The sequence below is a fragment of the Sander vitreus genome, chromosome 15 (genome assembly GCF_031162955.1).
Source record: "Sander vitreus isolate 19-12246 chromosome 15, sanVit1, whole genome shotgun sequence".
In the NCBI taxonomy this organism is placed as follows: Eukaryota; Metazoa; Chordata; class Actinopteri; order Perciformes; family Percidae; genus Sander; species Sander vitreus.
The window spans coordinates 28,571,377-28,588,876 of NC_135869.1; the positions used below are offsets into that span (position 1 = coordinate 28,571,377).

Here is a 17,500-nt window from a genome sequence, read left to right on the forward strand (position 1 = left end):
TATGGGGTTGGTGTGTCAGGACCTTTAAGGGACACTACTCTGCAGCTTTCTTACTGTTTGAATTACCATCAGGGTGTGGCTTGTTGCTCCAGCTTATTCCACACAGATGTCAGGAGACTTGTGTATATCCTCCGTCATTTGTCTCTTCCTACAGGAGTTTGAGGTTCTGTCCCAGATCCGTGCGCTGCAGGCGTCCTGTTCCCAGTACAACCTGCCCAATCACCCCCGAATTGCTGCCTGGCTGCACAGACACAAGCTGCTCACTGACCAGGAGAGGTGAGACCCTCTCATTCCCCCTGCTCTGGTGTTCCCCCCTCTCATTCCCCCTGCTCTGGTGTTCCCCCCTCTCATTCCCCCTGCTCTGGTGTTTCCCCCCTCTCATTCCCCCTGCTCTGGTGTTTCCCCCTCTCATTCCCCCTGCTCTGGCGTTTCCCCCTCTCATTCCCCCTGCTCTGGCGTTTCCCCCTCTCATTCCCCCTGCTCTGGCGTTCCCCCCTCTCATTCCCCCTGCTCTGGTGTTTCCCCCCTCTCATTCCCCCTGCTTTACCTGCATTTATAATATAATATAATGAAACACTGTATTTTGGACAGTGAGAGGGTCAAAGATTAAGATGAACACATGGACAACAGTTAAAAACAAGTTGAGGTCTATTTTAATGTCCACAGTGTTAGCACGGTTAGCATCGCTAAGCCTCTGTCCTGATTGACAGGTCCTAAAGCATCCCCTGCTTTATCGTCTATTTTAAAATAAATGGCACCATAATTAACTAAATGAACATCACGCTGTGTTGAAGAAGACTTGAAACTAGCGATTGAGACCATCAACTCATTATGAAAATGTTTACTGAGATAATAAATCAAGAGAGAAGTAGGCTCATTTTCTCATAGACTTCTTTTTGGAGCCAGTGGAGTCTCCCCCTGCTGGATGGTAGAGAGAATACAGCTTTAAGGAGTCTCCCCCTGCTGGATGGTAGAGAGAATACAGCTTCAAGGAGTCTCCCCCTGCTGGATGTTAGAGAGAATACAGCTTTAAGGAGACTCCCCCTGCTGGATGTTGGAGAGAATGCAGCTTTAAGGAGACTCCCCCTGCTGGATGGTAGAGAGAATACAGCTTTAAGGAGTCTCCCCCTGCTGGATGGTAGAGAGAATGCAGCTTTAAGGAGTCTCCCCCTGCTGGATGGTAGAGAGAATACAGCTTTAAGGAGTCTCCCCCTGCTGGATGGTAGAGAGAATACAGCTTTAAGGAGTCTCCCCCTGCTGGAAGCCTTGTCCACTAAATGTCCAGTCTGTGTCTAACAGGTTTCACTCACCGGCACTTCAGGGTGTAGAACTTGCCCACCAGTTTGACCAGCGGGTAGGAGGGTGGTTTGGGCACCAGGGCGGGGACAGTGCCTGTGCGGGGGGGGGGGTTTAGGAGGGCTCTCTGTCCCATCTGGGCAAGACGGGTGCTTCAAGGGCCGATGCTCAAAACCTTAGCAAGAGGAGGAGGAAACGACAGACGGGGTTGGTGCAAAGTGGAGCTGAGCCACAATACATGTCAGTGCATTGGTCCAGGATCGCCCTGTTAGAGTTACATTACATTACATGTCATTTAGCTGATGCTTTTTATCCAAAGCGACCTACAATTGCTATATATCAGAGGTTGCACGCCTCTGGAGCTACTAGGGGTTAAGTGTCTTCCTCAGGGACACATTGGTTGATGACTGTAGCTTTAAGGAGCTTCAGTTTTCAGACCAGGAAGATTTGTTCATTATTTATCCGTACATACTAATCTTTGGAAGAGGACTGAAGTTTTCACCGATGTTTTCCTCACAGCTATGAACTGTCGAGACAGTTGGAGCCTCCAGTGGACTCGTGTTCGCCGACTGCCTGGAGCCACCGCAAACTCACAAAGAAACTCTCCTCGTGAGTATAGCGCTGTAGTCCAAACACACACACACACACACACACACACACACACACACACACACACACACACACACACACAGTACCTGCACGTTTTTAGTATGCAAACACTGAAATCACGTGGGGTACAAATGGTATTTGCTCTGCCGTGACATAAAAAGAAATCAATTGTTTAGAGTATAAATTGTTATGTGCAGTTTTAAAGGGTATTTTCAGTTTTTTCTTTCAACCTTGACCCTTATTTCTCCATGCATTGGTGTCTAAATAACAGATGTAAACTATTTTTTTTTTTGAAATTCGTCCAATATTGAGCGAGAATGCTGTAACAGGTAGCTGGGATCCGGGCTGCAATTTCAACCCTACAGGACAAATGTTCAGTGTCAGTTAGCGTCCACTAAAAGTTCTGTTTTGACAGACTCAGATTATTATTCTAAGTGTCTGACAACATTATGAAAGGATCCCTACAGAGATAGACCTTTTAGTTAAAGAGGAAGATCCTTTTAGTTTAACATGAAACAGCCCTGAAATCCCCATCACCAAACTCCACCAGACTCCATGTAAATAATCAGGACTTTTAGCGTGTATAGAGCCAGCATATCTCCACCAGACTCCATGTAAATAATCAGGACTTTTAGCGTGTATAGAGCCAGCATATCTCCACCAGACTCCATGTAAATAATCAGGACTTTTTAGCGTGTATAGAGCCAGCATATCTCCACCAGACTCCATGTAAATAATCAGGACTTTTAGCGTGTATAGAGCCAGCATATTTCCACCAGACTCCATGTAAATAATCAGGACTTTTAGCGTGTATAGAGCCAGCATATTTCCACCAGACTCCATGTATAGAGCCAGCATATTTCCACCAGACTCCATGTAAATAATCAGGACTTTTAGCATGTATAGAGCCAGCATATCTCCACCAGACTCCATGTAAATAATCAGGACTTTTAGCGTGTATAGAGCTAGCATATTTCCACCAGACTCCATGTAAATAATCAGGACTTTTAGCGTGTATAGAGCCAGCATATCTCCACCAGACTCCATGTAAATAATCAGGACTTTTAGCGTGTATAGAGCCAGTATATCTCCACATGTAAATGGGTGAATTAAGGGTTTATTTCAACCAAACCAGAGTGGTGATTGTTGGAACAGTGGAAAGATGAACCAAGACGGCTTTTGGTAGTTTTATTTAGTTTCTGTCCGCTTTGAATGAAGTGTGTTTTACGATGATAAAAGTCCTGATTATTTACATGGAGTCTGGTGGGTTTGGCGATTTTCAGGGCTGCATCACGTTACACAAAAAATAGGTTGAAAAAAAACGGTTACCCTTTTATACATATACAATTAAATTCTATAATATGATGTAATCAATCTCTTAATATAAAACAGCACTATTATCATCATAAAATGAGTTTTGTCTTTTAGATACAAGCTAAAGCTGCATGTCTGTCTTCAGTCTCCTGACAGTGAGCGATGGATCTAAAAAAGTCCCTGCTGACCAAATCAGCGTTTCGTCTTCTGGGTCCAGTGGATCTGAGATCGAGGATCCCTCCTCCCCGAACTCGGCCTGTTCCATCAGACTGCAGGTAAACTGTGGCTGTGTGTGTGTGTGTGTGCGTGCCTCATTGTTTTCTGTCTATACTTTGTCCTCATGCCATGCCTTCGGCCTCTGTGTTCAGCACAACATCCACTGTTTACACTATTTACAACAGACCCTGAAACATCACCAGCAAGAAGTGAAATACAACGAAAACTGGGAAACTTGCATAATTTCCTTTTTGTTTTAACATAGCGCATTCATTTAGAACAGTAAACAGTCAGTTTCACCGGAACATTTTTTTATGGACACCCTGCAGCCAATCAGAATCAAGTATTCATCCAGACCATGGTAGCCTAGAAATCTAGACCCCCCTAGCAGCAGCAGATGTAATCTGCAGCAGGGTCGTCTAGCAACTCTCTGTTGGCTTGCGAGCTGGAAAAACCAAACTCTGGTCAGGCCAATCACATCGTGTATAGAGTGGGTGGGCGGGGCTTATGGCTGCTGCTGCTGCTGGTGGTGAACAGCGTCTCTGGAAGACTTGGAGTTCAGCTTTTCTTTGAGAAAAGAACAAAGAACGGCCCTGAAGTCATTCTTAAAAAAGGAAGACATGTTCAGAGTTTAAAGTGGAATCTATCAGCCAGCTCTGCTCTGATTGGTTGGAGCGCTATCCTATTGGTGCAGAGGGAATCTGAAAGACAACCATTTATCCCGCCCCTAGGATTGAGCCCAGCCAGTGGGGAGTTCCCAGACCGAACATCTGGATGTGGGTCAAACCCAGACCGAACATCTGGATGTGGGTCAGACCCAGACCGAACATCTGGATCCCTACATCTGGATGTGGGTCAGCCCAGACCCAACATCTGGACGTGGGGCTGACCCAGACCAACATCTGGACGTGGGGCTGACCCAGACCCAACATCTGGATCCCTACATCTGGATGTGGGTCAGCCCAGACCCAACATCTGGACGTGGGTCAGACCCAGACCCTATATCTGGATGTGGGTCAGACCCAGACCCAACATCTGGACGTGGGGCTGACCCAGACCAACATCTGGACGTGGGGCTGGCTGGTCAGGCTAAGACCATGGTATATTTGCGGTTAAACAAAGAAATGGGACCCCTTTTGCCACCACGGTTGCAGATTCCGTTTGTGTGATAGATAAGCTTGGGTACCGAAACGCAAAGCGGTAGTATTCGGACCGGATTAGAACGCCAATTTTGGTTCAGACTGAAATATTTCCCCTCTGTCGCTCCGGACAGCGGCAGACTCTTTTTTCTTTCTCCCTTTTCTGCCAAGTGGCGCCCGGCCAGCGCTATTCCCCCGACATGCACTCTACAATCACTGCTGGTAGACGGCTTTTTGTACACGCTCTGAAACGGACGTCAAAATATCCCCCTTTCTCTGTAGTCTGTTAGCTAGCTACTGTAAATGTAGGCTACTTTTAAAATGCCATATTTTCCCTCTGGGATCACCAATGAATGCCATAAGGCAGGAGAGGCTTTCTTTGATGTCATTTAGGAATCGGAATCGTTTGCAAAATCCAACCGATACCCAACCCTAATGATAGATGACCAAACTGTCCAGTGTTTCCAGTAACTAGGCCTGGCCGAGCACTCATCCGTGTTACGTCTCTTGTTTTGTGTCTCGTCTTCTCTGCAGTCCTTCCACAGCTCCTGCAACAACGTGTCGGAGGCGTTCTCTTCTTCCTCCTTGTCCTCCTGTTCCTGCTCCTCGGCGACTTTCTCTCCAGACTCCCCCCCTCCGTCCAGTTCCTCCTCTGACCGCCGGACGGATCTCTGCTCTCCGGCCGCGACGGGCGCCGTGTCGGGCACCGGTGCTCGGCCGAAGCCCTCTCTGTCTTCCCACCACAAACGCTCGGTGTCCATGACGTCCCTGCCTGTTTATAACCGGCAAGTGGGCGACTCGTGCGTGGTCAGGGTGAGCGTGGACCTGGGCCACAACAACGGCAACATGTACAAAAGCATCCTGGTGAGTCCTCCTCCAGTACTGCTTTCTTTCTTTTTAACTTTTTATTTGTCTTTTTCACATTGGACTGTACATCTGAAGTCCTACGGGAGAGGACTTAAAAAACTAGGAAAAGAGCAAAAAAAAAGTCAACAACATTAGGTCGTGGGATAGGTAGGTACATGCAAGTGGGTGGTGGTGGTGATGGAGCAGTGGATATGACATTTGCCTTTGGTGTGGGAGGTCTGGGTTTGATTCCCACTGTGATACATCAACCAATGTGTCCCTGAGCAAGGCACTTAACCCCTAGTAGCTCCAGAGGCGTGCAACCTCTGACATATAGCAATTGTAAGTCGCTTTGGATAAAAGCGTCAGCTAAATGACATGTAATAATAATAATCATGAAAAGGGTTATGCAAAATCAAAGCAGCATATATACATCATATATCTCTCTCTTCGGCAAAGTAAACAGACCATTTCCCCCATTTGTTCTCTCCCAGCTCTTTTTGGAGCCATATAGAATAAGTCATCTGTTGGAGTAGGTGGAGGTGTTTGACAATACCAACAAACAGGCCTACAGTAGGACTCCTCTTTTGAAGCCAGGACTTTGTAATAGCTTTCTTACCGCAGCCAGAGGTATTATTAAAAATGTAATAACAATAACTTATAACAATAACTTATTTCAGGCTGAGTCTGTGTTTTTCAGACAACGGCAGCTACAGGTTGGTGTTACAATCCACTACAGTGAAATACGGACACTTTGACACCGTTAGCTGTCAGCATTTTAACCGTGTTTAATCCAGCTACTAGCTAACGGCAGGCTAACGTTACCTGCTGCCAACTGTAGTGTTAACTAGCGTCACGTGCGGCGTTGTTTCAGTTCCCTCTAATGTCCGTTTTCGGGGCATCAGAGAGAAGCGCAGGCATGTAAGTTGCACCTAATAAGGCACCGAAATCCGCGTTGCCATTCGGTCCGGTAGAGAACGGTCGTTGGCACCGATGCCGTATTAGCTCCGGGTCTGTGCAAGTGCGATGGATCATGTTTATACTTCTCATCCAACCACAATCAAATTCACTCTATCCGGATGGCATTTATCTGGATAGGTTTTTTTTGTGTTTTCTTTGACGACGATGAATGAAAACAAGCCGAACTGAAATAGGAGTAACGAGGCTATTTTTAAAATGTAAGGAGTAGAAAGTAAAAAGTCTGCTGTAAAATAATTACTTCAGTAAAGTATAGGTACCCAAAATTTCTACTTAAGTAAGGTAACAAAGTATTTGTACTTCGTTACTTGACACCTCTGCCCGCAGCCAACAGGATCTTTAGCAAATATTCATCATCTTTACTTAGTCCGTCAGGGATGTGTCCAATGTATAGAGAGCTGAAAGCTATATCCTCCAGTACCGCTTTCAAACTATAAAAAAGCTTTACCACTACAGGGAATGTAAACAAAATATTGGTGTGGCCGGGTTGGTTCAGTGGGTAGAGCAGGCGCACATGTACTGAGAGGTTAATGCCTCGACGCAGATGTCCAGGGTTGAAGCCGACCTGTGATGATTTCCTGCATGTCTTCCTATCTCTCTCCCCTTTCTCACCTAGCTGTCCTGTCAAAAATTAAAGGTGGAAAACCCCCAAAAAAGAATAAAAAAAATTAAATAATTATTGGTATAAAAAAAGTAAAACTTTCCTGCAGCACCGGATCCCATCTCTCTGTCTTACCCCTTCCCCTTACCCCTAGCCCTTCGTCTTACCCCTAGCCCTTCCCCTTACCCCTAGCCCTTCATCTTACCCATAGCCCTTCATCTTACCCCTACCCCTTACCCCTAGCCCTTCCCCTTTCCCCTAACCCTTTGTCTTACCCCTAGCCCTTCGTCTTTCCCCTAACCCTTTGTCTTACCCCTAGCCCTTCGTCTTACCCCTACCCCTTACCCCTAGCCCTTCGTCTTACCCCTACCCCTTACCCCTAGCCCTTCCCTTTATCCCTAGCCCTTCGTCTTACCCCTACCCCTAGGCCTTCGTCTTACCCCTAGCCCTTCCCTTTATCCCTAGCCCTTCGTCTTACCCCTACCCCTTACCCCTACCCCTTCGCCTTGCCCCTAGCCCTTCGTCTTCAAAACGAGAATTGGGATAGCCCTTACTCTCACGTGAATGTGCAAAACTAAGGGGAAGGGGTAAGACAGAGAATTGGGATTGAGCCATAGACCACCCTGATGTGTAACGGCCTTTTTTCTTTGTCTTTCATAGTTGACCAGCCAGGACAAAACTGCACAGGTGATTCAAAGGGCGTTGGAAAAGCATCACCTCGAGCACATGAACTGGCGAGACTTTAGCCTGACGCAGGTCATCTCCCCGGAGAGAGGTCAGAACCCCTAACGGGACATAACGGGACTTTTTTTTTCTTCTTGTGAGCACGAGAAACTTTTTTGGTGCGCACGCAAAAGTATCTCGTGCTCACAAGAAAGGATTTGCACCGTAATATTTGTATTTGTAATCTTCTGCATGTGTGTGTGCTGCTGTGCGTCCCTGTGTGTGTAACAAGCACAGTGTGCACGTGCTGTGCACGAGCCTAGGAGCATTTTACTAATGCGCTGTTAAAATAACAATGAAAAGCTGCGTTATTGACTTTAGACCAGGTTTTTGTTGGTCAATGGTGCCATCACTTCCCGCTGCCTCAACATAGCAATACTCCCGAAGAAACGCAGACGAAAATGTTGGACTCAGTGTGCAAAACAAGGGGGTCAGCCTCTCTCCACAAAGCATAGCTCCTATGGAGCCATTTAGATGCTACCAAGCCATCACCTCCCGTTAGCATCCCGTTAGCATCCCATTGACTGCCATTCATTCTGACGTCACTTTGACAGAGAATACCTTTACATCTGAAGCGTTTAAAGACTCTATTTGTCCGTTGTTTATTTCTAAAGAAACACGACAATGTATAAAAGGCTCCATTACCTTGTAGCTCACGTTATGGCTCCGTAGCAGACGTTTTTATAACAATAGGCTAACGATTGGGTCATAACCACGAGACTTCCTGTCTCATAGTAGAGGAGTTACCGTATAGTACAGGAGAAGCTCTCAGGCAGTTTGGACTTCCATCAGCTGTTTAAGTGTAATGACTAATGTTAACTATCATTTTAGTGATCAATAATGAGCCTGTGTCTATGTTATCTCCTTACATATACCTACGCTCTCCGTCTCTGCTAGATTGGGAATGATTGAGATTTCTCTTGGCACAGCTACCAGAAGACTTCCAACTTTCAGACAGGTTGCTCACGTCACATCTACGTCTTCAAGCTCAGTTGGAGGCTGCTCAGTAACGCTCAGCCATCACCGGGAAAGAGACGTCACTGGTCTCCGTCGAAGTCTATGGCGTGGCTGTGTCCATTTCTTTCACTGTCTATGGTGCAAAAGGACCTTTAGGCTAGCAAAATCTGATGCTAACAAAGTACTGCTAACGTTATGTCGCTAAAGTTAATATTTCACATTCACAGCATGAAATCAGTCAACAGTAACCATATCATCTTTAAGTCTGTTGGTGACACAACCAGCTACCACTGGTTCTTCAAGGCCAACACCGATACCAATTATTAGTAGTTAATGAAACCGATAATAGATATTTGGAACAGATATGCATTTACAGTGAAAATGAAAAACCTTTAAGTCAAAATTTAGATTTTGGAATGATATTTCATCAATTTAAACAATTTCTTCTGAAAAGCATGTAAACAAAGGTTAGTGCTGTCCTCCCGTCGACCTTGAACGCTTTTTCGAAATTGTCGCTTTTTTAAACATTTTTGTTACTTTCTTTAACACTTTTTTTATTCATGGTCAATACACCTAATTTAAGTGACATTACAATGTTTTTTTTCTGTTTTTCAGAGCTGCTCATACCAGACAAAGCCAACGTCTTCTACGCCATGTCCACGACGGCAAACTTTGACTTTGTTTTACGGCAATTCCCCGCAGGCCAGAAGAAACCGCTGAGGGCCACGTCTAGCCTCGGACGGTACACCAAGTAGCACCTCGAGTCTGCAGATTCTGAACCAAGCTTTTATGTAGTATTTTTACATCGTTGTCTTCATGAGGAAAGTATGTTCTCCAAGATGTTGTTTCGGAAACAAAAGGGGTAAAATATGTGACGTTTTTATGGCAACTGACAAGATGATGCAAAAGCACTTTATGACGAAGAAACTGATGGAGCTTAAAGCGTAACTCTCGCCAAAATGCAACCTAGGGTCTTTTTGTGAATGTACCTGAGTCAAACTTTCATTTAAAAGTATATTTAGGACAGAAACGCCACTTTTAAGATGTACCGTATTCTGGTTTTTGGGTCAAATGGCCTTTTGAATGGGAGTGCTAGGGACGCTACGATGCTAGCCTCAAAATATCTGTTTATAGACCACTAAGAAGGCTCGACACAACATGAGACTTTGCTCCAAGTATCACCAGGGACTCTACACCTTAACTCCACCGGTGACCAAGATATCCTAAATCTGGGGCTCCTTGTTTTGATGTCGACTCGTTGTGACTGCCGAGGTGGTAGCAGCCGGAAACAACAAGAGCTACGTGAGTTGTTAAAACCTTTTTTAGTAAACTCTGAACACAACCAATGTTGTCAGTGCTGTGGTTAAGGTGTAGAGTCCCTGGTGATACTTGGAGCAAAGTCTCATGTTGTGTCGAGCCTTCTTAGTGGTCTATAAACAGATATTTTGAGGCTAGCATCGTAGCGCCCCTAGCTCTCCCATTCAAAAGGCCATTTGACCCAAAAACCAGAATACGGTACATCTTAAAAGTGGCGCTTCCGTCCTAAATATGCTTTTAAACGAAAGTTTGACTCGGGTACATTCACAAAAAGACCCTAGGTTGCATTTTGGCGAGAGTTAGGCTTTAAAGCTACAGCGCGTAGTTTCTGTCTCCCCCATGAGGAACTCTACCAACAACAACACTGTTGGCGCGTCCACATGATACAAGCCTTCTGTGATCATGCACCTCCTCCTCCTCCACGCAGTTGCTAGTAGCCAAGGAGGACACGGAGGATTAAAAAAAACATGGACTCTTCAGAAGAGGTCATCATCTTCACTCGAGCTTCGCCGGACACCACAATCTTCTGAACATGGCCACACAGACCTGGTTCTGAATGTTGACTACAGAACCTTAAAATGTATTTTACATTTTGCTGTTGACTTGTGTCAATGCACCTTTCCTGGAGAACATGCTTAGTTCAAGTTGCTTCAGTTCAAAGTGATCTACTGAGAGTCTACAGGTTTTCTGCTGAGTCAGTTCAAAGTGATCTACTGAGAGTCTACAGGTTTTCTGCTGAGTCAGTTCAAAGTGATCTACTGAGAGTCAGGTTTTCTGCTGAGTCAGTTCAAAGTGATCTACTGAGAGTCTACAGGTTTTCTACTGAGTCAGTTCAAAGTGATCTACTGAGAGTCTACAGGTTTTCTGCTGAGTCAGTTCAAAGTGATCTACTGAGAGTCTACAGGTTTTCTGCTGAGTCAGTTCCAGAGCTTCTCCAGATACAAGAACACAATTAATGAAAGTTACAAAACACGGTCATGATCATGTGTTAGCGTCTAGTGATCCCTAACGCTGATCACATGACAGGAGTACATACTCGAGAGGACATTGGAATTTCAGATTTCTGACATTTATTCAGAAGAGGTCATTATCTTCACTCGAGTTTCTGCGCGGGAAAGTCACCGGACGCCACAATCTTCTGAACATAGTCGGGATGCACCCAATCCAGATTTTTGGGGTTCGGCTGAATACCGAATCCACTGGTTCAGATTCTGCCGAATGTATGTGTGTGTGTCTGTGTGTGTCTGTGTACGTGTGTGTGTGTGTGTGTCTGTCTGTGTGTGTGTGTGTGTGTGTGTCTGTCTGTGTGTGTACTTGTATGTGTGTGTATGTGTACTTGTATGTGTGTGTGTGTGTGTGTGTGTGTGTGTCTGTGTGTGTTTGTGTGTGTGTGTGTGTGTGTGTGTGTGTGTGTGTGTGTGTCTGTGTGTGTACTTGTATGTGTGTGTATGTGTACTTGTATGTGTGTGTGTGTGTACTTGTGTGTGTGTGTGGGTTGTGTACTTGTGTGTACTTGTATATGTGTGTGTGTGTCTGTGTGTGTGTGGTTGTATGTGTGTGTGTCTGTGTACATGTGTGTGTCTGTGTGTGTGTGTGTGGTTGTATGTGTGTGTGTCTGTGTACATGTGTGTGGTTGTGTGTGTGTGTGTACTTGTATATGTGTGTGTGTGTGTGTGTGTGTGTGTCTGTGTACATGTGTGTGTGTGTGTGTGTGTGTGTGTGTGTGTGTGTGTCTGTGTACATGTGTGTGTGTGTGTACTTGTATATGTGTGTGTGTGTGTCTGTGTGTGTGTGTGTGTGTGTCTGTGTGAGTGTGTGTGTGTGTACTTGTATATGTGTGTGTGTCTGTGTGTGTGGTTGTGTATGTTGCGTGCATGCTTTCAGTGTTAGTACTACGACTAAGTAAGATTGACTTTTAGAGTTTTTCTAATGATTTGTATTTATTTTCACTTCATGGCTCACTCTGAGTCACAGTGGGACGTCTTAGGAGTGACTGTAAGTTGCCTCTTCTCGACCAATGAGAACAGATTCTGGGTTTCCCCCCCAGTGTGTTTTGCAAGCCCGGTGGCCCACCGAGCCTAAGTTGCACCCCCCACCAGGGCTAAGACTAAGTACTTCTAAGACGTTTTTTAAAACTACAGTTCCAGCTTTTAGGACTGCCCTGTGGAATCTGTCTCCTAGCTGTTTTCAGTTCTCCATTTCATGACTACTTATAAAATATTGGGCTTGACAACTGATATTAAAAAAAATTTAAAACAGCTTAGATCAGTGAGGTTGTAATTGTACAGATGTTTTATTTTCTGATGAATACTGAAGATATTTAAAATGTTAAGAAGAGTAGTTTGTTGTTGTTCTTTCTCTTTTTTTACTTTAATTGTATTTAACGACTTGTATTCAGACTTGTGAAGCCTGGATGTAACTGGTGTTTTAATGACTTGATTTAAAGTCCAACGAGGAGTTTTAGATTCCAGCATTTCTAGGGATGCACCCAATCCAGATTTTTGGGGTTCTGCTGAATCCTGAACCCCCTGGTTGAGGTTCTGCTGAATCCTGAACCCCCTGGTTGAGGTTCTGCTGAATCCTGAACCCCCTGGTTGAGGTTCTGCTGAGTCCTCGTCCCGTCCTCAGTCCATGAACACAGTCAACACATTAATGAAGTAAACAGTGACTGTCCTTCCTTTGCCGTACCTGAAGTTGCTGCATTCTGGCTGCTGTCTGTAGATTCCTTCATGCTCAGCTCGTATTCTTCCAGATGTTTCATACCAGATGTTGTAACAGCGGTGATGTTGTGTATTGTTTAGGGTCCTCGCCACCACCAGACTAATCAGCATTGCAGATTGAACATGTAGCTGGACTTGAATGGCCTTCTTTTGACTGAAAGTACTGCCAAACAACACTTTTTCTGCTCACCAGTTCCATTTCCACTTCCTCTCAGCCTGCTGCATTGAAGCTCCACCTACGTAAACACCTTCCTGTAATCAACGGCGCCGTCATCACGGCGACCAGCGTAGCGCGGAGTGACAGCGTAGGGTTCAGCAGAAACCCAACCCCGTCAAAAAGCCCAATATTCAGCCCAATCAGAAGCCCAATCCTGTGACAGTATGTGACAGTATTTACCCCCAATAATGTTCCCCATTTGAATTGTGAGCGTGGAGTGCAAGTGTAGGTTTCAGTTTGCTGGGAAAAATCTTCCTGATGTCACAGACTTCCGTGAAATGAACACGGCCCCTTAAGTTGAGGAAAAGGTCGTGAGTGGGCTCACGGTTCAGTGACACACGGGAAGAACGGGACGGAAAAGAAGAAAGTGACTTTAGGAAACGTGACATGCGGGACACGATCCCCAGTCTCCTGGGTGAAAGTCCTGTTGTTTGACCCATCCTCCCCCCATACTACTCCCTACCATAGTCACTCTTAATGCTACGTCATCTTCTCATTGACTTTACATTGGCATTATTTTCCGTGGTGGCCACACCGGTTTTCACCCATTCCTTGCCACCACCACGTAATGAGCTGTTAACAGTTCCTGATCATTTCACGGATTTCTGTGAGACCAGGGTGGAAAAAATGTTAAGGTTCATCAGAAACCCAACCCCGTCAAAAAGCCCAATATTCAGCTGAATCAGAAGCCCAATCCTGGATTCAGTGCATCCCTGATCATTTCAATGACGTCCAGACTCTTTCTGGGGGATTGGCTGATAAAGATCATATTTCTTACAGTTTAATGCTCCCGGGACTATTTTGCAAAGATGAAGAGTTACATACATACACACACGTAGTGAAATCACAAGTTGTATCACTCTGAAAATCCCCTCGGAGTGTCAAGAGCCTTGCTCAAAGGCAGACATGGCTGCCAGACTCATTGAGCTTCTCTACCTACAGTATGCTGTCCATGCAGCCTTTTCTCCATTCTTGGGATGAATGAAGACGATGTCACAGTTGTAAAACAAAGAGAAATAAGGAGTTTAACACATTGGATTTGATATGGATTTCCACAAAACTTCCTAATAATAAACGTGTTTTTCAGTCCTTCGTGTCCAACTGCTTTCTACTCTATTAGCCCAATGTAGCCAGACATGTTTCCTTTATGAAGTGAAGAGACTTCCAAAGATTAAAGCTGCAGCAGGTAAGTCTTCTAAAACTCCCTTTCTGTCATATCTGCTGAAACTGACCCGATGTTCCAGTAGAACTACAGGAAGCAAACTGTGGCAAGATATGTGTGGATTTGTCTCATATTTAATGTTTGATTGTGTATGTGCACCAAGTGTAATCTGTGGCAATAAAGCCTTTTCTGTGACAGTGATAGTTATGAAATATCGCCACTAGATGGAGTCAGAGAGCCACGTGCTCAGACACAGCTGAGCTGATAGACAGACAGACAGACAGGTAGACAGACAGATAGACAGACAGACAGATAGATAGACATACAGACAGACAGACAGATAGATAGACATACAGACAGATAGATAGACATACAGACAGATAGACAGACAGACAGATAGATAGACATACAGACAGATAGACAGACAGACAGATAGATAGACATACAGACAGATAGACAGATAGTTACTACTGACATGATAGATAGGGTATTCAGACATATAGCAATTGAAAAGACAGATAGACATACAGTCTATAAACTTTGACGTCCACCAACATACGTTCCTCTAATATTAGTCAAAATCATCATTTCACGATCAGGTCTAATCTATAGATGATTTACTGACCATGAACTCCAACAATACATGTAAAACTATTGGTAATAAGTTGGTGTTAGTGAAAAATAGCATCGAAAACATTGAAAAAAGTGCCAAAAAATTACCAAAATATTGAAAAAAACGAACAAAATACTGAAAAAGTGAGAACAAAGTGACAAAAACGTCAGAAAATGTGTCAAAAATATAAACAAAAAAAAGGTAAAAAATTGTGTTAATTTTGACCCAGAAGGACAACAAATCGACCAGAAGACAACACAAGCACCTTATTATTTACATTATTTACCTTATTGACCTTATTATTTACCTTACTGACCTTATTATTTATCTTATTGACCTTATTATTTACCTTATTGACCTTATTATTTACCTTATTATTTACCTTATTGACATTATTATTTACCTTATTGACCTTATTATTTATCTTATTGACCTTATTATTTACCTTATTGACCTTATTATTTACATTATTTACCTTATTGACCTTATTATTTACATTATTTACCTTATTGACATTATTATTTACATTATTTACCTTATTGACCTTATTATTTACCTTATTGACCTTATTATTTACATTATTTACCTTATTGACATTATTATTTACATTATTAACATTATTGACCTTATTATTTACACTATTTACCTTATTGACATTGACATTATTGACATTATTGACCTTATTGACATTGACATTATTGACATTATTGACCTTATTGACATTATTGACCTTATTGACATTTTTGACATTATTGACCTTATTGACATTATTGACATTATTGACCTTATTGACATTATTTACCTTATTGACATTGACCTTATTGACATTATTGACATTATTAACATTGACCTTATTGACCTTTTGACATTATTGACCTTATTGACATTATTGACATTGACCTTATTGACATTATTGACCTTATTGACCTTATTGACATTATTGACATTGACCTTTTGACATTATTGACCTTATTGACATTATTGACCTTATTGACCTTATTGACATTATTGACCTTATTGACATTATTGACCTTATTGACATTATTGACCTTATTGACCTTATTGACATTATTGACATTATTGACCTTATTGACATTATTGACATTATTGACCTTATTGACATTATTGACATTATTGACAGTATTGACATTGACATTATTGACCTTATTGATTTTTTGTGGGAGAGTCCAACCATTTTCCATCATGAATCGCTCCATAAAGCTGTTCCACGTGACTCATGTGTTCCATGTTTAGTATATGTAGCAGCAAAGTGACGTCAGGAAGCTGGCCTCTGATTGGTCGACACACCCACCCACTGCATTCTGGGAGTCAAGATGGCCGTGCGCTAACAGCAAACATTTCATCAGGGATGCACTTTAAGACCTTTTTAATATGAAAAATATAAATAAATAACCGTTCAGTTGTGGAATTATTGTGCAAAGTATTTGGAAACACACTGAAGTTTCAGGCTGGACTACAAAACTGATGGAAGGACTACAATCACGCAGAAGACCGCTCGAAAGAAAAGGCCCGGTGTTAGCTTTCATGCTAAACAATCAGACGATGCTAACTTGAAGCGACGCGGAGATATCGAACATGACGCAGCATGATTATGGATTCCTCATTATGGATTTATTGTAGTTCCAGGCTGGATGAAGAAACATCTAAAATGGCGACTTCTCTGCTTCTAAACATAGAAAAGGTGAGAAGTCTTCACACTATTTATGGCCACGAGTCATCTCGTAGCTAGCTGGCTCGGTTTTAGGCTTATTTATATTTAATGTAAGCATTAAATGAAGCGTCAACAGACTTATATTCAACCAGAGCCGTGCAAAGAGTCGCTGTAGAGTTCTATAAGTCTGTCTCTTTATGAATGAAAAACATGACACACCTCCACGGAGCCAGTCCTGCAGGTGATCAGTGTCTTCTACTGAGCGCTGCTCACCCACAATGCACCTGGCTGCAGTAGACGCACACTCAGCACACATGTGTAGGTTTGAATTCATTAGCGTGTGTGTGTGTGTGTGTGTGTGTGTCTGTGTCTGTGTGTGTGGAAGGGAGACATAGAGGGAAAGAGGGAGACAGAGATTGGGAAAATAGGAAAAGAGACAGAGGAAAAGAAAGAGAGAGAGAGATGCTCAGGTCAGCAGTTCTGAAGGAGAAACAAGACGCTGGCCCACATCTCATACTTCCTCGTGTGTGTGTGTGTTTGTGTGTGTGTGTCTGTGTGTGTGTGTGTCTGTGTCTGTTTGTGTGTGCGTATGCGTGTGTCTGTGTGTGTGTGTCTGTCTGTGTGTGTGTGTGTCTGTTTGTGTGTCTGTGTATGCGTGTGTCTGTTTGTGTGTGTGTGTGTGTGTGTGTGTGTGTGTGTTTGTGTGTGTGTGTGTGTGTGTGTGTGTGTGTGTGTGTGTGTGTGTGTGTGTGTGTGTGTGTGTGTGTGTGTGTGTGTGTAAGGAAGACAAAGAGGGAGAGAGAGATTGGGGAAATAGGAAAAGAAGGAGGGAGAGAAAGTGGGAGAGAGACAAGGAGAAAGAGGGGAGAAAATGAAAGTTTGAGAGAGAGGGAGAGATGCTCAGGTCAGCAGTTCTGAAGGAGAAACAGGACGCTGGCCCACAGCTCATACTTCCGTGTGTGTGTGTGTGTGTGTGTGTATTGTGTTGAATCAATGCTGCCCTGAGAGAGATCCATGAGTGAGACCTTCAAGGTCTTCCCTGGATCTGCCCGGGACGCGGTGCAGCCGGTCTCTAATGAAGACTGATGAGTCGAGGAGTCGAGCTGTCGATGCCATCGAT

At 43.8% G+C, this 17,500-nt stretch overlaps 1 protein-coding gene across 1 annotated transcript in view; it reads left to right on the plus strand.

Annotated features, from left to right (window-relative positions):
• Positions 1–9,645, plus strand: part of LOC144530195 (ral guanine nucleotide dissociation stimulator-like 1) — a 44,724-nt gene extending 35,079 nt beyond the window's left edge. The window contains exons 12-17 of the mRNA XM_078269670.1: positions 155–276; positions 1,816–1,905; positions 3,365–3,494; positions 5,109–5,438; positions 7,660–7,774; positions 9,295–9,645. Coding sequence (XP_078125796.1) covers positions 155–276; positions 1,816–1,905; positions 3,365–3,494; positions 5,109–5,438; positions 7,660–7,774; positions 9,295–9,434 — 927 coding nt within the window. The 3' untranslated portion in view covers positions 9,435–9,645. The remainder of the gene's footprint in view (positions 1–154; positions 277–1,815; positions 1,906–3,364; positions 3,495–5,108; positions 5,439–7,659; positions 7,775–9,294) is intronic.
• The last annotated feature ends 7,855 nt before the right edge of the window (positions 9,646–17,500 follow it).